Source organism: Anas platyrhynchos, chromosome 8 (assembly GCF_047663525.1).
Source record: "Anas platyrhynchos isolate ZD024472 breed Pekin duck chromosome 8, IASCAAS_PekinDuck_T2T, whole genome shotgun sequence".
Classification (NCBI taxonomy): Eukaryota; Metazoa; Chordata; class Aves; order Anseriformes; family Anatidae; genus Anas; species Anas platyrhynchos.
The window spans coordinates 945,667-968,846 of NC_092594.1; the positions used below are offsets into that span (position 1 = coordinate 945,667).

The following is a 23,180-nucleotide window of genomic DNA, read 5'->3' on the forward strand; positions in this document are numbered from 1 at the left end:
TCATGAACAGAAGGAAAAAAGTCTCATTAGGTGTTGTCATAAATGAAAACACTACTTTAAGATGAAATGGCATTTTCTTTGCTGCTACCAAGACATGAAATAGCATTTCTAAGTCTTAGTATTCTCTCACATTGCACTGACTTAAGCAAACATTAAGGTAATACCTTAATACCACCAATATTTACAAAATATATATAATATATATATATATATATATAATTTATATATATATAATTTAATATTAATATTTAATATTAATATTAATATTTAATATATATAATTTATATATATATAATATATATATATATAAAATTCTTACTTATTTTATATCTTACTCATTTTGTTTATTTCAAGACCATTTTTCTATTAGATTTTCACTAAAATATGTATACATACAATTTCAAAGTTGTGAGCTTCAGTACTCGCAGAAAAGCAAGAAGGCAACTTCTATGTTTTCTCATCCATCTAGGAAACAAATACCATACCATGGACTTACTATATAACATATATTTATGTATTATTATTATATGTAATATTATTATATAACTATTATATGGGATATGTAAGTGAATATATAATTATGAATGGATACGGTGTGTAGATTTGTCTTGAACTCAATCTTTAAGCTAAAAGAACTTGAACCAAATCTTTAATCATGTTCCTGGGAGATGCTAACCCATCCTCTTCTGTGTCTGTCCAATTTTTTTTTCCTCCTGAGGAAATCCTACAGTAGGCAGAATAAACTACAGATAACTTCCATATGAGAAAGTGTAAAGAAGACTGCTATTTTGGGATCCATGGGGGATGCATATAGCACAATTTCAAAGTCATAAGTTTCCTTATGCTGTAGCTACAAAAGGCGTGCGTTGGAGTTAAGTTAGTCTGAGGTACAGTTGAAAAGCATTAGAACACCTAGGCCAATGTTTCTGCTTGAGGATCGATAGTTGCAAACAGTATCTGCACTGCAGCAGGCAAATAGAGGCAAAGACCAGGGATTGACTTATGACCACAGAACATCAGACAGGCATCTGATTCTAAAAGTTCTGTTTACCCAAGGGAGGCAAAGGCCTGAGCTGTTTTACAGCTTTTATTTATTTATGCTGGAAAGTTATAAAGACATTGTATCAGAAAAATACAATCACACTGCACTCCAAAGCAAGTCCTTGGGGGAAAGAATGATTTTATTTTCCTATTTCAGAGCTCTTTTTCTTTTAGTGCCTGAAAAAATAAAACTTTTTGAAAGTTTCTCAAACTTCAGATTGCTTAGTTACTTTTGCTCTGGGATTTCTGAAGATTCAAAAGGGGGACTGACGGGGAAGCCCTCTTACACTGAGAACTGTAAAAGCCAACATATGAGTGCTGCAGGAAAGGGAGAATGGAAATTAATTCCTTCATTAACACCAGATGAAGTGACTGTGCCCAAAGGGAAGAAGCCAGGCACAGCAGATCAATGCAGACAGCATACTGCTTGAATCATTCTGTGACTTTGGATATTTCCAAGAACAGACCAGAATTTTACTAAGGATGCCAGAAGCTGTAACCCTTCTGATAAGCCCTTTTGCTTTGGCCGTTCAGGTTGTATGTGGTACAAGAGAATAACATAAAATCATCTTCTCTTCTCTCCGGCCTCTGCTTCTAGCTGGAAGGTGCTCCAGCCCAAAAGCCCTGTTAGCAGTCAGGCAGGCAGAATTGTACCAGTTGAGGGTCTGACCCTAACCAACCTCTGCCATAATTTTGTGGTGCTACCAAGTCCTAAGGTGATCCTGCCATCCCCAAGCCAGTAATTACTGGTTATACGTGGAATGACACCTACCCATCACTAAAAAGCTCAGGGAATGGTACAGAATCAGGCCACCATTTAACCTCCCAGCCCACATTCCCTTCTCCTCAGTAAAGTAATACTACACTGAAATAAAACGATGTTCTGGGAGGCATTTCTGTCACCCATTCTAGCACTAAAGAGCAGTCTGACTGTTTCATGTGCGGCAAAATTCTTGATCATCTTTTCTCTTCTGCTTGAAAGATTTTTAACAAAGAAAACAATGCTACCATTTGTGACAAACAGTTGTCCATTATTACAGGTTGCTCTGAGCTGACCAGACATGTATAAAGATTTTCTTCCCCTAGACAGTAAACAGAATTGTTATGCTTTGGAAGGGATAAATCACCCAGAGTGTTTTCATTCTGTGTATCTGGTGAGCCAACAAGCAAAAGCAATGTCCAAGAGAACAAAATTCTAACATCCCATAAACGGGTGTGTAAACAAGGCAGTATTCTGATGACAGCTCTCAGGTTTGCTCCCAAATAGCTAAAGACACAGCAGGGCTCTGTTTTTAAAGACAGATGAACTTACATAATCTGCATTCATTTAATACTCAGAGGCACCACTGATGATCACCTTAAGGTAAGCTCAGAGTTGTGTTTCATACACAGAAAAGCCTACAATGCTAGGCTCGTTGATACTGAAGATTTTGCTCTTCCTTTTTTCCTGTCAGTTATCATGCAGGCACTGTTTCCCTATCTGCTAACACTAGGACTGAAAATCCATGAAATACAAATATGGTGGTTTTGAATCTCAATTTTCAAAGACTATTTGGAGAACAGTGCAATAGCAGGATGAGAAAAATGGAATGGGATCTTTTGTCTCTCTACACAGTGACAGGCAACACCATTTCTCCTACCAGGCACACTTGCAGTCAAGAAAGTACATTTAGTGAGAGACAATATGGAGCAAAATCCTCAATCCTTAACTGAATAAGAGTTTAGAGATTTAGCTCTCCATAACAATTGTTTCACATTATTAATATCTGACTGCCTTTACCACATTTAATAAGGTAATGGTGTCATTAGTGACTAGTATTTGCATAATTAAGAAACAAAGCGCATTTAGGTGATGTCTCACACATGCCCATATATTCTTCATACACTATGAAGTAGTGTATAGACATGCTGAGAGTCACACAGAGCATACATTTTTATCATGTTTAGGGCACTCCTTCTATCCCAAACCTACAGCTTATGGGCTAGATTTCATCACAGGAGTACTCCAGTACAACCAACAAACTTGACATATAGTTCTATCACTATTGCAGTCACTCCCATGCTTCAGGAATTTAACTGTAGCTCCATCCCCATGACAAGAACACATTGTCACAATGTTCATGTCATATTGGAGGCTTTTAGAACTGCTTTTTTTTTGGGGGGGAAGGGCGGAGGGGGGGGGGGTGGCTGGACTGACCATTTTGAAATACTATGACATCCTTAGGTTAAAGTTGATATTTAAATTAAAATTATTGTTACTACCAAAGAGAAATTAAGGAGTAATTTGTAAGTGAAAGTCAATGAAATGGTAAGAGTTCAGTCCAACTTATTCTGGTCTTAAATGCTTAATGTCTTTCTGTGAATTAAAATTTCGCTGAACAAAGAACCTGAGATTGGATAACCTACAAGTAACCCATATGCGGTAGCTCTGTGGAGTCCCTTTGAGGAAATCCCATGGTACTGGGGAGGTTGGCTCATTAACTGGGCTGCTGGGCCAGCTTCCACCTCCCTGGAGTTCCCACAGCATGCCTATCATGAAATCCTACTGTAAAATTAGTCTGCTCTTTACTGACTGAACCTGAGAAGTTGAAAGTGCAGTAGAATTATTTTCCAAGTGGCACAAATTGATCCCTTATCCTTAATGAAATTTGTGTTCCAAACCCTTCAAGCTTTTCTAGTGTGTAGGGCACAATTCATTTCCGGATGATCTAAGAGCACTCTTCCTGTCATTATAAGATTAAGCCTTTGGAAACTATATAGGTCATCTATATCTAAATTACACTGTCAGGATGCAGTTCTTAATGAGCATTACGTTGTTTTACTATTACATGAACAGCACAAAGAAATAATTGTTTCCCCCTTTCCTTTCAATGGCATTAATTATAGCTATTAGTGATAAGAAAATTTATTATTCTTGTCACACTGGCTCATCTGCAAGGGCAGGTATCTTGGGGAGAGAAAAGGCAAAGCTATATCTGTTCTTGAATCCCTCCCTGCTCTGTAATTCTGTATAGCTCTCTGTGGGAAGAACAGGACTCATTCTTCCTTATTTCCTTCAGCAGGCACATAGCTGATTTCATAATATAAGGCTGAGTTTTTAATGCTTGCAGTGTTTAACAAAATAAGGAAGAGAATACTGTTTGATTTCAGATGAGAGTTTTCAGGAATATATATTCCTTTATCAACTGGAGGAAGGAGGGAATCATCCAGAGCTGCTTGGATTTGAGTGTTTCTTCCTGTTTCTATTCTTACTCCATCTCTGACAACTAAAGGAGTAATGTGGAAAAAATATTTGTAAAGGGAAACAGGAGGAATCCTTCCTTTGTTCACTCTGACACTTCTTTGGCATTTATTTTATCTCAGTTTGGCAAAATCACAATGCAGCTGTTTAGAAGTGTTATTTAGTCCATTATGAGCTCTGCATGAAGTATTTTTAGAATTGATTTTGTTGAGCCTTCTCTGTTTTAGTAGTTATTTCTAATTCATATGAGTTACATGAATCTGAGAGCTCCATTAACCTTCATTATGCCATCTCTGCAGCTCATAGCCTGAGCACACATGCAAACACAAAGAAAAGATGAACACAAGCCAGAAAGTCTTAAAGGGATAAAAATGTAACAACTGGTTTGACGAGAAGCTAAGAGGCATGGCTAACTTACATATACTAAGATAACACAGTCTTTCTATTTGACTTTTTCAGGTACATTTTCTCTTAAACTCTGAGCCCTGCATCATCCTAGAAATACAACTGAACTGAATTATCTTTGAGTGCTTTATGCTGACAGAGGCTGTCATAAGACCTTTTTCCTTAAATTGGAAATGAGCAAATCTGCCTCAAACTAACAAAGACTTCAGGCCATGCAGATCTTTCCTTTTGCTCTGAAGTCTCTGAAATCACCTGATGGAATTTATCATCTACGAGTTACAGAGTTGTCACTTGCAACTTGTAACTATGCACTGGGGTATGTGATGGAATGTGCCACTGGGAATGAGCAGATCTAAAAGCTGGTGCTATGGAAGAGAGAGGAAAAACAGTCATGCAGTCAGTGCTGTAAATTGTGTGTGGCCTGAAGTTCACAAACTTTATTCTGAACACACAGCTGGCACACCCTGTGCTCCCTTTAGGCTTTAAGTTACTTCCAGTTCATTATTTTCTTCATTAGTGTTGCCTGAATTATAAAAGAAGATATACCATATTTATAGTTATACTTTATCCTATGACTCTATTTTAAATACAGTAGTGACTCTCCATTTGTTTCCCACAACAGTTTCTTAGAGCACTTATATTTCAATTGATATGAAGCTACTTGTATTAAAACAACCTCAGCCACTCTCACAGATGCATCCTCCCTCTTACGGCACCGTGGAAGGTCTAGGGCAAGAAGCTGGGGTGTTGCTGCCCTCTGGAAGTGCTCTTCTCACCTGCACAGCACAGGAAACACATGTGCCTGGAAAGGTCTACCTCAGTGCTTCTGTTTCACTAAACACAAGTACACATCTTTGAAACCAATGTTATTTGATCATGTGACATTGAAATACCAATATATTGAGTGATGATAATAATGTCCTATATTTTTAGAAATTCATATTGTGTTTTACAAAACGCTTTGGGAAGTTCCATACACAGTTTCCTCAATTCTAAGTATTCTTTTCAGTTCCTGTGAGTAACCCATAATTTATGTTTATGAGCAGAGGCAGAATTTGTATTTCACATTCTGGAGCATATTCTGTTAATTAGAAGATATCAAAGACTGTATCACAAGCAGGGAAAAAAAAAAAAAAAAGCAATAATAGTCATGGCTCTGTATGGTGAAATAAGAGGTTTTCTGCCATAATTTGATTCTTGAAATACAGTCAACTTGTAGCAGGAAACTCTCCCCAGTTTTTCGTAGGAGTGAAAGAGGTTTCACTGGGTACTGGTTGTAGGAAATGTTATTCACATTTAAATTTATGCTTCAGTAAAACTAAATCTAACTTGGGTTGTTTGTTTTATGCATGGAATAAAAAACATCAAAAAACAACACTATACACAAGACTTTTTAGTGACACATGCACACTCCTTTACTATTGATAAGGAACTCAGAAGAAATGGTAACACTGTTCCTTTTCCTTCTAAACTGTATTTTAGCACTAGAACCTGGCATTTGCGCTGCAGTTTCCTAAAGATTACAGCTTTTTCACGAACCATTGACACATATCCAATAAAAGACCAGAGGAGGAGGACTAACATAATAATAAATCACTTGCACTACTGAAGTCTTGGTGTTGCCAGGAGAACCTGCTTGTCATAACATAAATCAGAGCTGACTGAAGCACACAACACCAACAAATGATCATCTTAGAGGTCCAGGAAAACAGTGAGCAAAAGAGTCACATTATTATAGCCTAGAGACCTCTTCATGCAGAGACATCCTTCCTCAGCCGGCTCAGGACAGCCTGAGAGTCCCAAAGCATCCAAACAAACCAGAAGGTGTCTGTTTCTTGAATTATGTCAGCCCCAGTTCTTACTCTTCTGTTTCATTCTGCCTCAATGTGAAAGGGTTCAATTTTCAGCTACAGTAGTTTTCTTTTCGTAGATTGTTAATATATTACCTAGTGGGAATATTATGCCAGACTGAGGAAAAATCTTATTAAAAAGGGTCACTATAATAACGAATAAAGAATATTACCTCATTTGGCTTTCCATAATTACATTCCACCAATTGCTCTAAGCCCATACACCTACTGCCTCTCTTGTTTCTTTACCCTGACTGCCTCTAGATGAAAAGAGGGAATTATCCATTAAATCTCAGGTTATTCTATTACTGCATACATCTCCTTCCATTTTAATTTGCTATTTTATTGGGATAGCTCTGTTTTCCTTCTTCCCTATTTTTCATGTAATCTTGTAAGTCTTTGCCTACGTAGTATATTTTTTCCCCTTTTACAATAGATGGCAGACTGTGTCCCAGACCCAGAAGGCTAAAACTGAAGTACAAATACAGCCTGTGAATTTTCTTAGTTTCTTCAAAATTACTGAAGACTGACTTTGTGCATTAATGTAACTGTCCATACAGAATGCTGGAAGGCTTTTATCCTAATAGCTACATGCACAATGCATGAAACAGCAAACCGTGTTACAGTTGCATTGCAGTTCATATGCCTTTGGCTGTAAGTAATATGGGGTTTATCATCTGTCCTTCAACATCTGATAAGCCATATTCTCCTTCAGGGATGCTTTTCTTTTCCAAAACACTGATATTTGCCACTGTCAATCCTTTCAGTTTCTATTTCATTTGTAAAGGGTCTGTGTGGTCATTTTAGCCAATTTTCTCCGGATTATCTCAGTGCTGGGTAATATGTTTAATTATCTTCTCTACAATTATCTAATACTTAAAATTTTAAGTCCATGGGTAGACTGCAGGGCCAGTTTTCTCTCTTCTTCTGTTTAGCAAGCTCCTGAAGAATTGTTTTGTCTAATGAAGCAGTACTTGCATTTTGTGCTCTGAAACAATGTTATTTCCAATTCATTACATAAGGAGAAATGAGGCATCTTGTGAAGTAAGCATTAGACTGTGAGGTCAGAAAGTCTGCATTGCTAAGACAGATTGGTCTTTGGGGAAATTGGATATTTCCACCCTACTAAAAAGCCATTATAATTACATTCTTGTGACTGCCAAGCGAGCTGCACTAGAGACTCCATTCATTCCCTCTTAAATGCATACTTAATGCATCTGACTTCTAATACCTCACTTCTAAGTCAAATCAAGAGATCCAGCCATTCCTGTGACGAATCTATTTGATCTCCTGATTCCCAGCATTCACTCCTGTATTGGTGTCGTTTGGCTCTGGCCTGCTTACCAAGTCCAGGACAACATAAACTTGCAGCAACACAGGAACAAAGTCTTCTGAATTAAACGCTAATTCCTCAAAGGCACAAAGTACAAAAAGAAAGAACAAAAACAATAACTGGCTTTTGTAGCTAGACAGTATTTGTAACCTTTATATTTATATTTGTAACTCTGGCTTTACAACTTTATCCCTAAAGTAGAACAGAACGGAGAGAAATGGTGCTGAAGTTCCTCTCATCTTCTGTATAAACCAGTCCTTTTCTACCTCCTCCACTCTACCTCCTTGCTCTGATATTTTCAGGTATAGAATTGCCTGTGATCCCACAATTCAGGCTCAGGAAAATACTCCATTTAAGGCTGCAGGAGTCAGACATACTTTCTTCTATACTCATAATCAAGTCATTGTTATTTCAGCCCACTAAAAGCAGTTTACCTCAGCCTTACTTTTACTAACATTTCATTTCCTAAAAGTTTCAAGTTAACTATACGCATTGAGAAGGGATAGCATCAAACACATGAGCTCCATTAAAATACAATATCTTATTGTATTTCAGAATAAATACTTACAAATTCTACATGTTTTATTTCCTTCTAGGACTGACAATCATCTCAAGGGATTTAGAGCCATGACATTTTCCTGTAAACATCTGGAAATTTGTAGCAGGAATGAAAGTCATCAAGGCACACTGCTTGGGATTCTGCTTTATGTTTTGTTATTCTAAACATACTGCACAGTCCAAGAATCATTTTTAGGTAATTAATCATACCCTCAAGGAACTACTAGGGAAGTCCACATAAGGAAGGCTTGGGCTTTAGGAAATCTAAGTCTATGCTTTCTTAATACGGGTATCCTCAAGCTACAACACCTTATTAACATATTGGATTTTGCTAGGAAAGTTGGGAAATCTGGAGACAGATTTGAAATTGGAGAGTCATGTGAAAAGAGATCTAGACCTGGGAATCTGATTCCGAAATCAATTGTTCTAAGCACAAAGCAAACTGCAGCACAGAAAATTAATCCATGTTACAGGAGCATGTAAATGAGCCAAGCAAAAAACGAACAAAAAGTCATATAATTCATTAAACTAACTGATAGAGTTGGATAAAACAATTTGCTAAGGGAAAAAAATCTGGCAACTTATATTGCTTAGGAAACCATAACCACAAGTTCTGAAGAATCAAGAAGCACGCATACTGCAATCAGCTTCTATGCAGCTCAAGCATGTATTTTAAAAATAAGCAAACATGAAAGACTGCCAGCAGCAAAACATTCAGTTAGATTTCAGGATAAAACAAGATTGCTTGAGTGTCACCAGTAAGTGTGTGTTTGTGGTCTGCTTTCCCAGGCACTAACCCATTCCCATAGACTCACTTTTGTGTTTATAGTGTGGCTATATCCAGTATCCTGTTGTACAATGACCAAAGAATTTTTCAAGTCTCTACCTATTTGTCAAAAGAACAGAAGTGTCTAAACTGATATTTATTCTCATCCCTTTGAAATGAGAAAGTTTTTCAGCCCAAAATATCTATTCATATTATTAATAAACCATTAAATGTATGTGTAATGACCTGATTTGAAAGCCTTCCCCAGATCATTGCCATTTGTAACCTAGGGACTGGCTTCTTTAATGTATTAGCAATTAATTCAAAGGTAGCATTCCAAAATGTTTGTTTTTATATCAAACTTGTTTAACAAGATCTTCACTGATTGTTTTGAATAAACCTCATGCCACATTCCATGTGACCAGCTATCACTTGAATATTTGCCACACAATCTGGTATTTCACCCTACTAGTTTTTGACCATCTCCACTAGTTTTTCTCCTCTTGTTGCTAGTTTTTTTTGTTTTGTATTCTAATAACTGTAACTCATCATCCCTTTTCACATCTATGCATATGGCATTTGCCCACGTCACTTTATTCTTGCAGTTCCCCTTGCCTGGAAAAAAATCAAGTAGAACAGATTTGCTTTTGTGTCACCATGATAACACAGCTTTTCTTGTTTAGTGATCCATAAGAGATTTGTTTTTACATATTTTTTAAATGATCTGTGTATCTTTGCAAATTATATTTATACTGCTCCTGAAATTCCATTTTTTCTGTGCTCCTCTATTAATTTGATATACAGTCCTTATTTAATTACTATCTCTATTTGCATAATAGAAATCATTTACCCAGTCCCAATAAAGTGCACTTCTGTTTCAGTGCATTTTCAAATGGCTGAGCTTTGTGCTTCTGTGTGCTCTAATGCTTCTGTAGTCTTTGCAAAGTAACTATTACCTGATGAGATTTTTTTTTTTCTAACTTCGCATTGCTGGAGAGAAATGATGGAATGGTTTAAGTAAAAGCACAGAGGTGGCACCACGGTGGCTATACCATTGTGGTATAGTTTTAGCTATTCTTTATAAAGTATAGATGCACATAGTGACCATGTAGCGATTATCCTTTTCCTAAAGCAACTCTTACAAGTTGGTACGGTTGATACATATGGTATTTAGAGAACAGCACCTGATTTATGTTAACTAAACACACTGCTCCAGGACTTTATAGGCTGCCATATATGTGTTTTTAAGATCAGAATTTTTATTTTTTAACCTCTAATCACTATGAAATTCTGCTGGGTGTTACACTGGGTGACAGTTCTCTGAAGAATTCTGTTTAATCCTTCAGACAGCATAAAGAAATACGATATTTTTACTTGTGCTAAACTTGGTGAGCAAAGCTACTCGATGTTCTATAGTAGGGGATCTCAACTTCTCAGTCTCTTCTATTAAGAAGCAATATTCATCACAGGGTCATGGAAGTAACAGTCTTCCTTCTGATTCTGCCTTAAAATATTAAGCTGATGATTCCTTTGTAAACATGTACTGTAATTTCAAAGCAGCCTATTTTCCAAATATCACTATTTAAAGTCACTTGCATTTTGTGACTTCAGAGAAAGTACTTGAAGCCCACCAAAGTCATGAGTAAGGAACAGCAGCGAGCACCACTCTGGCTTCCATGTTGTAGCAGTACTGTTGCTGTAGCCATCACAGCATAATAAGCATGACAGACTTTGTGAGGAAATCTGGTGTTCCCACTCTTTGATAATAGAAATCATTTACCCAGTCCCAATAAAGCGCACTTCTGTTTCAATGCATTTTCAAATGGCTGAGCTTTGTCCTTCTATGTGCTCTAATGTTTCTGTAGTCTTTGCAAAGTAACTATTTCACTAAGAAAAAAAAAAAAAAAAAAAAGTGTTCAAGGAGTTCTTGGGAACACAAGCTCAGTTTCCAGTCCAAAGTAGCAAGAACCACTCCAAAAATTAAAAACAGTTGAGAAGTTTGAAGATTGCTCTTGCTTCTGAGACAACTTCTGCTACTGCTTCAGCTACTCGCCTAAAAAAAAAACAAAAAAAGAAAAAAAAAAACAAACTTGACTGCTTCTCCTAATTGTATCAGCTCGTCTAATAAAGAACATAATAATTTTCTAATGAATGTTACCAGCACTTAATCTAAGCCTCTGCATACCACCTACTTGGATTCCTCAAAATTATTCTCACCAAAACAACTTGAAAGTCACAACAGTTATTTGAATGACCTTGTGCAATTCTGAGTTATTCAATATTCTGAAAAATTATTTGGTTAAATGCAAAAAAAAAAAAAAAAAAAAAAAAACAAAAAAACAGAAGTTAAACATTTTAAACATCCAATAGTTTAGATATAATAGCTTTTTTAAAAAAAGGTTGTTCAATCTTTTTTTCTTTTTTTTCCCTGAGATTTTCAGAAACTAAGAACAACATTACACTTCATATGTTTAAATACAGATACATCATCAAAGGTAGCTACTACTTCATTCAGGAGAATTTCAGCACCAACATTACTAATGAGCTACTGCTAATTAATAAACTATTACTGAGCTATTACTAATATAGCTCAGGCCACCCAAAGCTCTTTTTACCTTTTGGGAAGGCTCAGGAACTCCATGTTACATTTATGATGCTGATGTTTGTCCACCTCCAGCAGATAGTATTATAGCCATTCAACAGCTTACAGAGATGAACAGCTTTGGGCTGTACCAATCCAAAATATTTTTAATTCATCATACTATAAATGAAAAAATGTGCATGTTGCTAACTTTATCTACTGAGTTTCCCTTTAACTCATTTCATGCGATAAGTCATCTGCATCCTGAGCACACTGAACAACAAATCAAAGATCTCAGTGTCCAGAGGCACAGCTTAAAAAAGTAATTAAGTAATTCATCCAAGCCAAAAGAACTGTCATGTATCTCTTGTGCAAATCATGCAAGTCACGCTTTTCCTTTAAACTGACTGTGATTATTTGACTATAATGAGCAAAAGCTATTTGCAAAGTGACTGTCATTTAATTAAGTTACTCCAGAGCTAAAATTTAGCACATTTTAAAACTTCATTTAAATTCTTCCATGAAAACCTGGCATAAATTCAAGCTGGGTTTTGCTGAAGTGCTTTTCAGGAAATGACTTTTATTATCTGTAAAACATGCATGTTGTAGTAAAAGAAACAGAGCTCTTGATGGAGATAATTTATTAAAATATTAATAACAGCCTTCAGCCTGAAAAAAAAATTGCCCACTGCAAATTTAAAGTCTGCAGAACTTTGTTTGCTAAATAATCTAACATAGAGAAACTGCAACAGCTAAGTATTTGTTTATTTTATTACTATTCACAGAGCAAATTTCTTTAAAATTACGTACTGTCTATGCATCATGCAACTTTTCTTGTTATTACTGACTGATCACTTAAGTAATGTATTAATATTTCTACTTTCCTTGCTCCTTTTACTCTTTTCTTCCCCTAACTGCAAGAAACCTTATGAGAAGTACACAGGCAGCAAAAGTTTTCCTAGAGCAAACATGTTTTCAAGTTGGAGAAAGTACTTTCATCTTTTTTCCCCCCCTACATTATGTTTCATTAAAGAAAAAACCCTACTTCTTGCAAATGGTCCAATGACATTCATCTAGTGTGAAAATGATGAACATCATCATCCCAAAGCACTAGCTGAGGTGGCCTCCATCTGTCCTTATTTGTGACAGACTGACTATGGGTTATATTCATAAGAAAACCAATGAACAATAATTTGCTAGTCCATCAAAAGTGAAAAGTCAGTAAGAAAAGAAGCATCTGTGAAATGTAGTTTCTTCAGGTTCCCACTTCCCACTCAACCACTGCAATATTTTCTTCAGCTTCTTCCTATTTCTGTCAAACCAACTCTTTTTATAGAGATTTTAAATCATTTTATTATAGTTATAAATCTAAAAGTGATTTCCAGAACTAACAATGATGGACATGACTGCTTTCTTATTGCTATTTAATTGCTTTAACAGCACCAGCACTTTGACAAATTGGCTAAGACATAGCATTTTTTTTTCCAGTTTCATTTTAATAGTCTTTACATTTATTGTTTAACCTCTTGGTGCCTTTACAAAATTATTCTGTATATGGTGATGTATTCAATGCCAGAAAACGTAAACCTTGGCTTGGAATGTAGTAACGCAAGGCAAAAGCTCAGAACAGAATTTTTGCTTGGCCAGGACAGACTATTGTAAAATACAGAAAAGAACGGTATAGTTGCAATCATTTCTACATTATGCTTATTAAACTGCAGAATGGCAAGTCAGACCTCTTTACTGGAAGAGTGCCTTACCCACAAATTGCAATGTACACAGGGTTTTTGAGTTCCCTTAAAATAGAGTATAAATATCTATTCCCTCTTTGTATCCATCCTTCTTTGCAGTTAAACTATTTTCATAGTCCGAATGTTTGTAATCCTGTAGTACATAGGATTATAGAAGCTTTAAACATTTGCCATTTTGATCCCCTAGCCACCACACTCCTGCCTTTGAGCAAACAGTGCCAGCTCCCTGTAATCACCGACTGCCAAACACTGCAAGCACACATCGACCTGAAGAAGGTTCAGTTATACCAGCCACTTTCACAGGGATGGACTGCTGTTCTTAGAAAATACCTTCCCTCTGTTTTCTGACATGCAGGTGAATTCAGAACCATCTAAAACACTGAATTTACTAAATTATAACAAATTCACTCATTTTCATGGCACAAGCCCTACTCCAGAATTATATGATCTACCTGCACAGCGAATTTCAGCCTTTGAATATCTGAGAAGAGCCAAGTTCCTTTTTAAATTTACCTTCTGTGAAAGCCAGCTTCCTCAGCTGCCAACATCACTGAGGCTTTGTTCACTCCCCAGCAGAATAACACGTATTTTGAGAACGGGAAAAATTACAAGTGGTTAAAAGCCTTAAGCAAGAGGATTACCGCAGGAGGGATTATGCATAAATCCTTATATGCAGCCATAGCGGTTTTCAAAAGAATTAAACTGCAGTACTGTGTTGAGCCCAAGCAACGCCAGGTCCAGGAGCATATCACATCGCACCCAGTTGTCCTGTGTCCTGTCGCTCACGACAAGAGGAGGGACCTCAAGGTTTTCCAAAGCATGCAGATTCTCAGCCTTTGCTGGGGGGAAAGGACTCTGCACAATCTTTCATCATTCTCGACTAGGTAGATGTTAGTCCTCACTTCTAGCAATTCACACCACCCACTAAGCCCCCTGCAGACGCACTGCTTCGTTACTCTGTGCACTTGGGGGTTGCTAACTGCACAACACAAGGGAATAGGTGAGAAAGAAAATGAAAATGCTCTCCAAGAACAATGTCCCTTCATTCAAAGGGACTAAGAGCATCCTGAAAAATAAACAAACAGATAACAAAGGCCACTTACTTTAAAAAGAATGTCACCTCGAGCACCAGTATAAGGATAAGGATAGAACAGACTTCTCATAAGCCCTCCCCTCATACTCCTCCCGTCAGTGGAGATGCCTGACCAGAGTAACTACCATGTATGTAGGCAAAGACAAGGCTGGTGTAAGAATGTTCTCCAGAAAGGCCACACGCCTCTCGATCCACTCTTGCAAAGAGCCTGGACATTACTACTTACAAGTCACACTGCCGAGCCAGAGGTTTTTGTTGAACATAAATGGAGTTAGATGAAGCAGCTCGGGATTCCCCCGGGTTTCTAAATTCAGAGAACTAGAATTGAACTGAAAGGGCAAAGATGTGCTTTCACTGAGCTGAAGGTGGACTAAGAACTGTAATTGCTATTCAAATTTTGAGAATTTGGGTTTATACACACATTAGCCTCACTTGAATAATTACCAGTGCTCAGGAACATGACTAATGCACTTTTTTTTTTTAAATCCACATATTGCTGAGCCACCACCAGAATACATTACATGAAGAAAAAGAAAGTACACGCTACAGAACAACACCACGGTACCATGGGAAGCTGTGACTTCCATGCATGAGCTTAATTCCTAAACCTAACCTGTCAAAGTACTAACTTAGAGTGGCTTAAGTTTCCTGACTTTGCTCTGCTTCAAAGGAAACTATTTAAGAAATCTGAGACGTGACTGTGCAATCACTTTGATCTCTGTCTACATAAAATGCAGTTTTAGGCAAAGCTTTTATACAGAAGTCATATATTTTCATACCAAATAAAACTTTTTTTTTGTAGCATTTACCCATGAATACAGCTTTCAATTCTAAGAACTGTTTGGGAGGCTAACATATTTTTTCACACACATTTATAAGATGATATGAGGGTTAAGTGACTGCTACTGAATTAGCTATTTCCTCTTTCTTACAGTCACTATTCCTCTTCCTCCATCCAGGATATAATTAGACATTTTTATGCATTTGTGTGTGTGTTCCCATATTTATGACTCTCAGAACATTTACTTTGTTAATATTCCTAATACTGATGTTAATTACTTTTATTATACAGAGTTTATCATACTTCAACGTGACAACATAAAGTAGGGCTGTATTCTCGTTTATATTAGACCCTGTTTAAACCATATGAAAATCTAACAGGAACTCAAAGTAAATTGAATATCATAGACTAGAAAAGCCTTATACCTCTTATTTAATAGCAATAAATTGGGGCATTCATATGCTATCCTTAGTAATACCTTTTACACTGCAAATAATTTATAAATGAATAGTACCAAGCTGGCATACAAGTATCTCAGCTGACAACACTGAAATTGTTAGATTTAGACAGTTCCATATAAGATAAAAATATGGCACGTGCAGTCATTCTGTATAAATAATTTAGCTTTCACTCTAAGATAATTTGGCTCCAAAAAGAGAAAATTACTATGCCAGTAAAATAATAATAATAAATCCCAGTAACTTGTTTTAAAAGAATAGTGCTTAGATTTTAGAAGCATTATTGCTTTCTAGCTCTTGTTCATAAGACTATTTCTTAGTAGCATATCAAGAACTGGAAATGTGAAATTGCACTTTTTTTTCTTTAAAACAGAGCTTCCGTGAAACATAGGAAATAAAACAAAAACTTATGATCTAACTAGATGAGAACAACCCTTCAGTTTTTCTATGGTTTCTGAAAAGGTCTTTGTATATATGATTGCAAGTATGTTTCTCATGAAAATTTTCTATTTGCTTGCCATTTTTTAATTTCCCCAAACGTTTATGGCAAAATAAAGCTAAAATTATTTCAAAGTTTCTGTTCTTTAACAGAAAGGTTTTTTAAAGCATTCCTCCAGTTCTAATAAGAACACAAATAAAATGTAGTTCCAGTGAGCACTTCCACTGTTTAGGAAAAATGATATTTTAATTGTTCCCATGGATGGGTTCCTTTGCATACCACTCTGGAGTAGCTATTTGACAAATGGGTGCATGGCATAAGAAATATTGCCTATGCTGATGCTGCACAAGTCAAGTCCATGTTTAGGGGAAAGGTGTAGCCTATGTAAAAAAAAAAAAAGTCTAGCAGCAGCATAGGACACAGCTTCTAAATACTTAAGGTCCTAGAAAAGCATTTTTGCAGCTTTCCAGTGTAAGCTACACTACCATCAATCCCTGGGCTAGGGTTGCTTTAGGAGACTCGTATCTCTCTACAATCTGCAATCACGTCACTGCACCGCAGTGCAAATGTGCTTTAAAGCCCTTATGCACTTACAGCAGATCTAACTTCAGCACCGTGGGGAATCCAGATATCACCTGCATGGTAATTTGCAATTATAGAACCAGAAAGAATACTAGAGGAGAATCTCCTGGTATGCTACCTTTAAAGACATATCTAGCAGCAATACTGTGAACCACACATCAGCAGGTTTTCACTTCAGCAGGCAGACTAGTTGGAAGAAAATAAAATTCTAAAATATGTTAATGAATATTCTGTATGTAATGAATATAATGAATATACACAAAAGCCAAGCAGCATATCATCTGTAGAAAAAATCATGTGCCCCCAAACAAACAGCATTCTTTGTGGGAGCTGACAATACATGGGATTAAGGATAATTAGCAGTAATTACTCATCTGAACTTCAGAAAAGTTACTGTCTTTGCAATGTAGTTCGTCAAAGGTTTAAGTCAGGAAGGGACAGACTATGGTCTTTTGTGGATCAGAAAATGTTTAAAAGAAAAACAAAACTATAAACAGCTGCAGCTCAATGTGGTATAAATGTAGCATGACTGTTCTAGGAAATGTGTTGGAACTGGGGGTATTCGTGTGCATATTAAACCTCTAAAGAACACGGGAACAAAAAAGGTGATAAAACTGGTGAACAGCAGAATCTTTTGCGGTTAGTCAGATCTAGAGAGAATGCTGAAGTGCTTCAGAAGAACCTATATGAGAAAATTATACAACATGGAGAAATGATAATTCAGCTCTGAATTAAAAAAATAATAATAAAATAAAATAATTACTTGTGAAATTGTCAGGCTGGCAAGTAATTGCAAGAATTCAGCAAAGAGACTGACTCTCGATGTCATTCAGAACAAATGGGGATACAGGAAAGGGGAAGAAATTTATAGGACATTCATTATTTCAGAGATAAAAGTAACCATTGAAATTATTGAATAAATATAAATTGTATGTATAAGTATAGGGACATGATAATATGTCTACATAACTATGGTGTGCACATGTTAATATACCATAAGGGCTTTACTCTACTTTTCTCTTATGCACTTGGTACACATATCTTGGATTATCAGGCATTTAGAATGTGTGTCCTACCGTCTGCTCAATGCCCAGCCTCTGACAAGCTGCTCTAACAGTTTTAACACTGCAAAGTTTGTAAATACCTTTACACAATGCAGGGGCCTCTTGAGAGCAGATCTTTCTTGTTCCTTCATCCAGTAGTCTTAATGATTTCTCATGGACCATTAAGTTTTCTTGTTGAAGAAAACTGTCTCAGATGTTTTCTCTCCGTTTTTAGGGCCTGGATATTGTAATCTGAATTCTGCACCTATAATCATATTAGAGAAAAAATGATTATTATGTTTCTGTCTACATTTCTTCATGATACTACATTGTATGCTATGTTGTAGGCTGACTGAAATCATGGCCCTGGGCAATTGCACTTGACTGAAATTCACTCCCTTCTAATCTTACGTAGAACTTTAGAGGTGTTAAAGGTCCAACATCGCTGCTGTTCTGGTCTTCAACATTCTGATGACATGGCACTCACATATCTGCTCTATAGCCTTAGTTTTCTGTATTTGTGATTTACATTTTATGTAACTACACCCTAAAATGGGAAAGAGAAAAAAAAAAAGTCAATGCTGAAGGTTGAATTCAGTGATGTTCCATTACATTTTCTGTCTCTTGCTGCTCTAAGAAAATGTTATGCTTGATCCTTCAAGTCATGTTAAAAAGATCTTATTTGTACTTCTGCCATACTACTTTGCACAGCAACCTCATGCTCAGAGGGGAAAAACGGAGCCTGAACACAAGCCCATCTGCTCCACAGGACAAAACCCAACTTTGAGCCACAAAGTATCTCCATAGGTACAGGAACTCTATTTTGGACACTCAAACACCTCCACTCACTCTGCCCTTCTGCTGAGGTAACGCCTGACCAGCCTTTCAGTCTCATTGATGATTTTTTTTTCGTTTCTACTAAGTAACCAAAAGATGTTCTGGCTATTAGATCAAGGTTATGCTTACCAAAAATGCATTTTTCATTGGAAAATAGCAGACTGGAATTAAACACAGCATTTCTTAAAATTGCAGTCTAATCACAACTTTTGGTAAGTATACTTTTCACAAAGGACATAATTAAACCGCAGAACTCCATATCAGTAGATGATGTGCCACCCCAAGTTACCGATGAGTTAAAAAGTGATGAGAAATTCACGGAGGAAAGCTTCCTGGAAAGGCCACTGAACACAGTTACAACCTCAGGCCTTGTAAGCACCACACTTTGCTGGAAGGCTACAGCAAGAAAAGTATTGCAGTATGTTTGCTCTCTTACGCTCCTCTATTAAGCATCTGCTGCTGGCTGTTGCTAAAAAAAGGAACTAAATGAATCAAGGAGACTGATCCAGTGCAACTCTTTTCTTTTTTTTTTTTTCCCTGGGATTTTGTTTATTTCAAACTGAACAAAAGAATCACAACGCTTTCTTATTCAAACATCAGAATTATTTGCTATTGACTCATAATCTGAAAGCAATTTGAATTCTTTGGAGAAAATGGCCCTTGTACATTATTTTGTCCCAAAAGTTTTGCCAAAATATGTGAAATAAGTCAAAATGCACACAAGTGTGTGCATTCAACATGCATCAGATAATTAAAACTACAACAGGTTTAACACTTTAACTTATCCTTTTCAGATAGATCTTTTACTTTCATGTCTATATATGTATATGGAAATTAGCAAAGAGCTTATTTTTCTGTGTAGAATCTGCATATAAACAAATAAACTCATTCTTTCAGTTTTCAAGTGCACCTCTTCAGTGAATTCAGCGTGTTTTTGTTTTGAGTACCTGAAACATTTTGCAGCTCACCTTACTGTGTGACTCCCAGAAAATATATAACGTTGGGATGCGAGAAATTTCTCTGTGAATTCATTCCATTGCTGAATCCTTGTGCCTGAAGACCCCTTGTAAGATTAGATAATAGCCCTCCACGTGGTTTTCTGTTTCTTTTTTAAAAACTAGTTTTCCGTGTGTCTTTGTTAAACAAGAGATTGAAATCATCCCAAATGAATGTTGGAAGAGAAAATTTAGCCTGACTTCGGTGTACAAGACCTAAGAATCTGAAATATTGTTTGCAGGACTGATACTACAAGTTTAAGTTTACACGTAAACTATAAGTTTATACTTACAGTAAGTATAGGAAGTTTGCATTTGTGATGGCACACTGCTCTAAAATGCAACCCTTTCCATTTTATTACAGGTTTCCTTCATACAAACTTTAAAAGTTCTTTAAGAAAAATATACTCCTTTGGACACAACTTCAGAAACAAACTAAATCCATAATTGCCTCAGGAAGCACACACAGTAGTCCATCTCTGCAAATTTTTAAGCAAGTTCTTTCTAAAATAATTGCCATTAGAAATCCCTGCTCAGCATTTCTTCTTTTTAAAATAACTCTTTAAAAAAAAAAAAAAAAAGAAAGAAAAGGAAAGCTACCTCAACACAATGATTTATATACTTTTTTCCCCCACAGTTACTAAGTTTCTGAAAAAGATTAATTGCTACTGAACCTGGAGATCAGTCTACAGCACTAGAGAACATCAGATTTAACAGCAGATAGAGCCAAGAGAAGCCTCCAAATGCTATATGAGCAACCCACAACTTATTTTCTATTCCTAACAACAGTGAATACACACTGAGTCTGCCAGCCCTGTAATGCAAAAATTTTCAGTGTAAAACATGCACAGTAAAAAAAAATAAAAACAAAACACTAAATACTATCTTAACATGTATCTTAACATGCCTTGCAAATTATAAAGTTGCCGATGTTTGTAGTTTATGTGAGATCAACAAATCAAGGGGTATTTGGGGAGGTTTCTGGGAATGCCTGCCTTTGTCTTTTCATGGGCATGCTTACAGCTCTCACCCTTCCCCTGTCCCCCGGGACAAGTATAGTTCCTGTATCATCTTTTGAAGTATACCTGAGCATATTTCTACCAAAACAGCGATGGGGAGTAGGGAGTTTTTTGTTTGTTGTTTTGTTTTCTTTGTTTCAGTTTTGTGATTGTGCTTTTGAATTTCAGACAGGATGACTAAATGTACTGTTTTAGTCCATTCTGCAAGGACTAAACTAATGAAGTGCTAATTAACTTTCCAGCACCTATAAAGAGGTAATTCACTCATCCCATCTCCCACTGTAAACTGCAATGGCTATTAGCATGTAAAGGACTGCCAAGTCCTATAATAAGTGTTACAGTCATAAATAGCAAATAAATACTGATAAGCATTGTTAGTAAGAGCAAAGAAAGAGACCAAATAAAGATAAGAGTGTTCTTAACAGATGATTCAATCTGGGTACCTTGCTCTCCTTCCCCGCTGAGGCTGTCGTGTGCTCCTCTCAGCGCCAGCCTGCACTGGGATGATAATCAGTCACTATGAAAACTCATTAGCTCCACAGCAATGAGCCCTCCACTGCTGAAGCTTGGTGCTGTTCTTAGTACCGTGGCAATGATCTCTAACTGGATGTCCCAAACTCTCCCATCTCTGGTAGGACTAAATACCACCAGACTACCCACTTCAGTAAGTAGCTGTGATGTGTTGCAATCCATCTGAATGCTGAGCAAATATAAGTGCCAGCAAAAGCTTTACTCTGTTGCCTCTCTGTGAATCTTTTTAGAGTACTAATCTTCCTATCATCACTTAATGCATGCTTCTTTTTGGGCATCATAAATCTGCACATTGGTGAGCATGTTGTGGTCTTACTATGAAAGAAAAGATTTTAAAATAGCATCCTTAAATATTTAAGAACAAATGCCTTCATCTTGAGGGTGAAATGCTAAAAATAGCACAGCAATGCCATTTCTTTTGCTTCGATATTTTGCCTGTTTACTGCTCCAGAAAAAAAAAAAATGTACTGCATTATTAAGGAAAACAGGTATCAGAAGATTTCTTTTTAATTTTTGTCTGATTAGTGCTATACATAAGCTATTGACTACAATATTCAAGGAGCCTGATCCTTTCTTATTTTTTCCTTTATTGGAGCATGGTTAAGCAAATAAATAGCTGATAAAATAAAATTGGTACTAGGAAGCTGGGTATCAGAACTTTAGAAAGGTAATTGTACAAATAACAAATATCAGCTTGTATGTTTGATGCTCATATCCAACAGCCTCTGTTAATTAAGACCTACAGAAAAGCTGTGATTAGCTATTAATGAAAAGTGTAAAAATTAAAGTAATAGTTTAGCTAGGAACACTATCCTAGTTATAAGTTATCTGTAAGTTAAACTAGAACACATTTTTTCTAGATGGTTAGTAAAACAATTTTATTATAACTGCAGTCAGATGTTTGTATGATAGTGTGTTATGTAAAAGATATAGTTAACTGTTTGTACAGTAGAGCACAATATACAGAACTTAATTTTTCAGTTGTAAATAAAAATGCATTAACTAATCAACATTTAATTAATTGAATATATGCACACAGGAAAAGCATTACTGCAGAAAGTCACTTCGTTTAGACTTTAAATACCACTACTTTAAATTTAATTATATTGTAAGAAACAATTCTTATAAGTTTTAGAGCATCAAGGTGAAAAGACAAGGAAAAGCTCCAGTTTGTTTTCTATAAATGGAGTTTATGCCCACTGACCTACAATACAGTTTGCTAGTTCTTGTGGCAATGTGATATTATAAGAAATAAGGTTCCCTATCTAATTTAAATCCAAGTTTAAGGTTGCAATTGAGTGGCAAAGAGGTGCACACTTGTTGTTGCAACATGTAGGCATATGTATATTTACACACTAATATATGATTATATATATTGTCATTTTCAAATTCCAGGTAGTGTAAACTGCCATGCCTCCCTTGGCTTCATCGGAACACTGATGTTACAAATGCCTCCTGAGTATTATTTTAGTAATGCTCTTCAAACTCAAACATTGGAGTTATATGCACATTTTGGGTTTCAAGAGGGCTAGCAGGAGTGCCTGGAGAGCTGGGGACACAAGCACAAAAACCCGATTATCTGAGCTTGGCAACATCTGCCAAGTGGAAAAAATACCATCTTCAATCAGGTGGCGTGTTGTTATAGAACTAGCACCACAACTCTGCTGCCTTTTTCTAAACTTCAGCTTCTAGCTGAGACTTTATGGCCCAGGTGCTCAGCGATGCTGTGGTCATCACTACCTGTTTTTTAATTGGCAGCAGTCAATTAAAGTTAGCTGTCAAGTTAGTGTCATCCCCTGGCAGCTTCTCTAGTGAACAGTGCTGCGCAAGCGGTTCTCCAGAAGTTCTCTCCTATACACAGCTCAAAAATTGCACA

General features: G+C 36.5%; 1 protein-coding gene across 3 annotated transcripts in view; it reads left to right on the forward strand.

Annotated features, from left to right (window-relative positions):
• Positions 1–23,180, forward strand: part of LOC140003107 (noelin-3-like) — a 47,927-nt gene that overhangs the window by 13,716 nt on the left and 11,031 nt on the right. The window contains exon 1 of one of the 3 annotated variants that reach the window (XM_072041923.1): positions 21,277–21,437. The exons of 1 other annotated variant lie outside the window; for it this stretch is intronic. In XM_072041923.1, coding sequence (XP_071898024.1) covers positions 21,318–21,437 — 120 coding nt within the window. In that variant the 5' untranslated portion in view covers positions 21,277–21,317. Of the gene's footprint in view, positions 1–21,276; positions 21,438–23,180 lie in introns of those variants that run through there. One more of the 3 variants, XM_072041921.1, reaches the window with a different exon arrangement.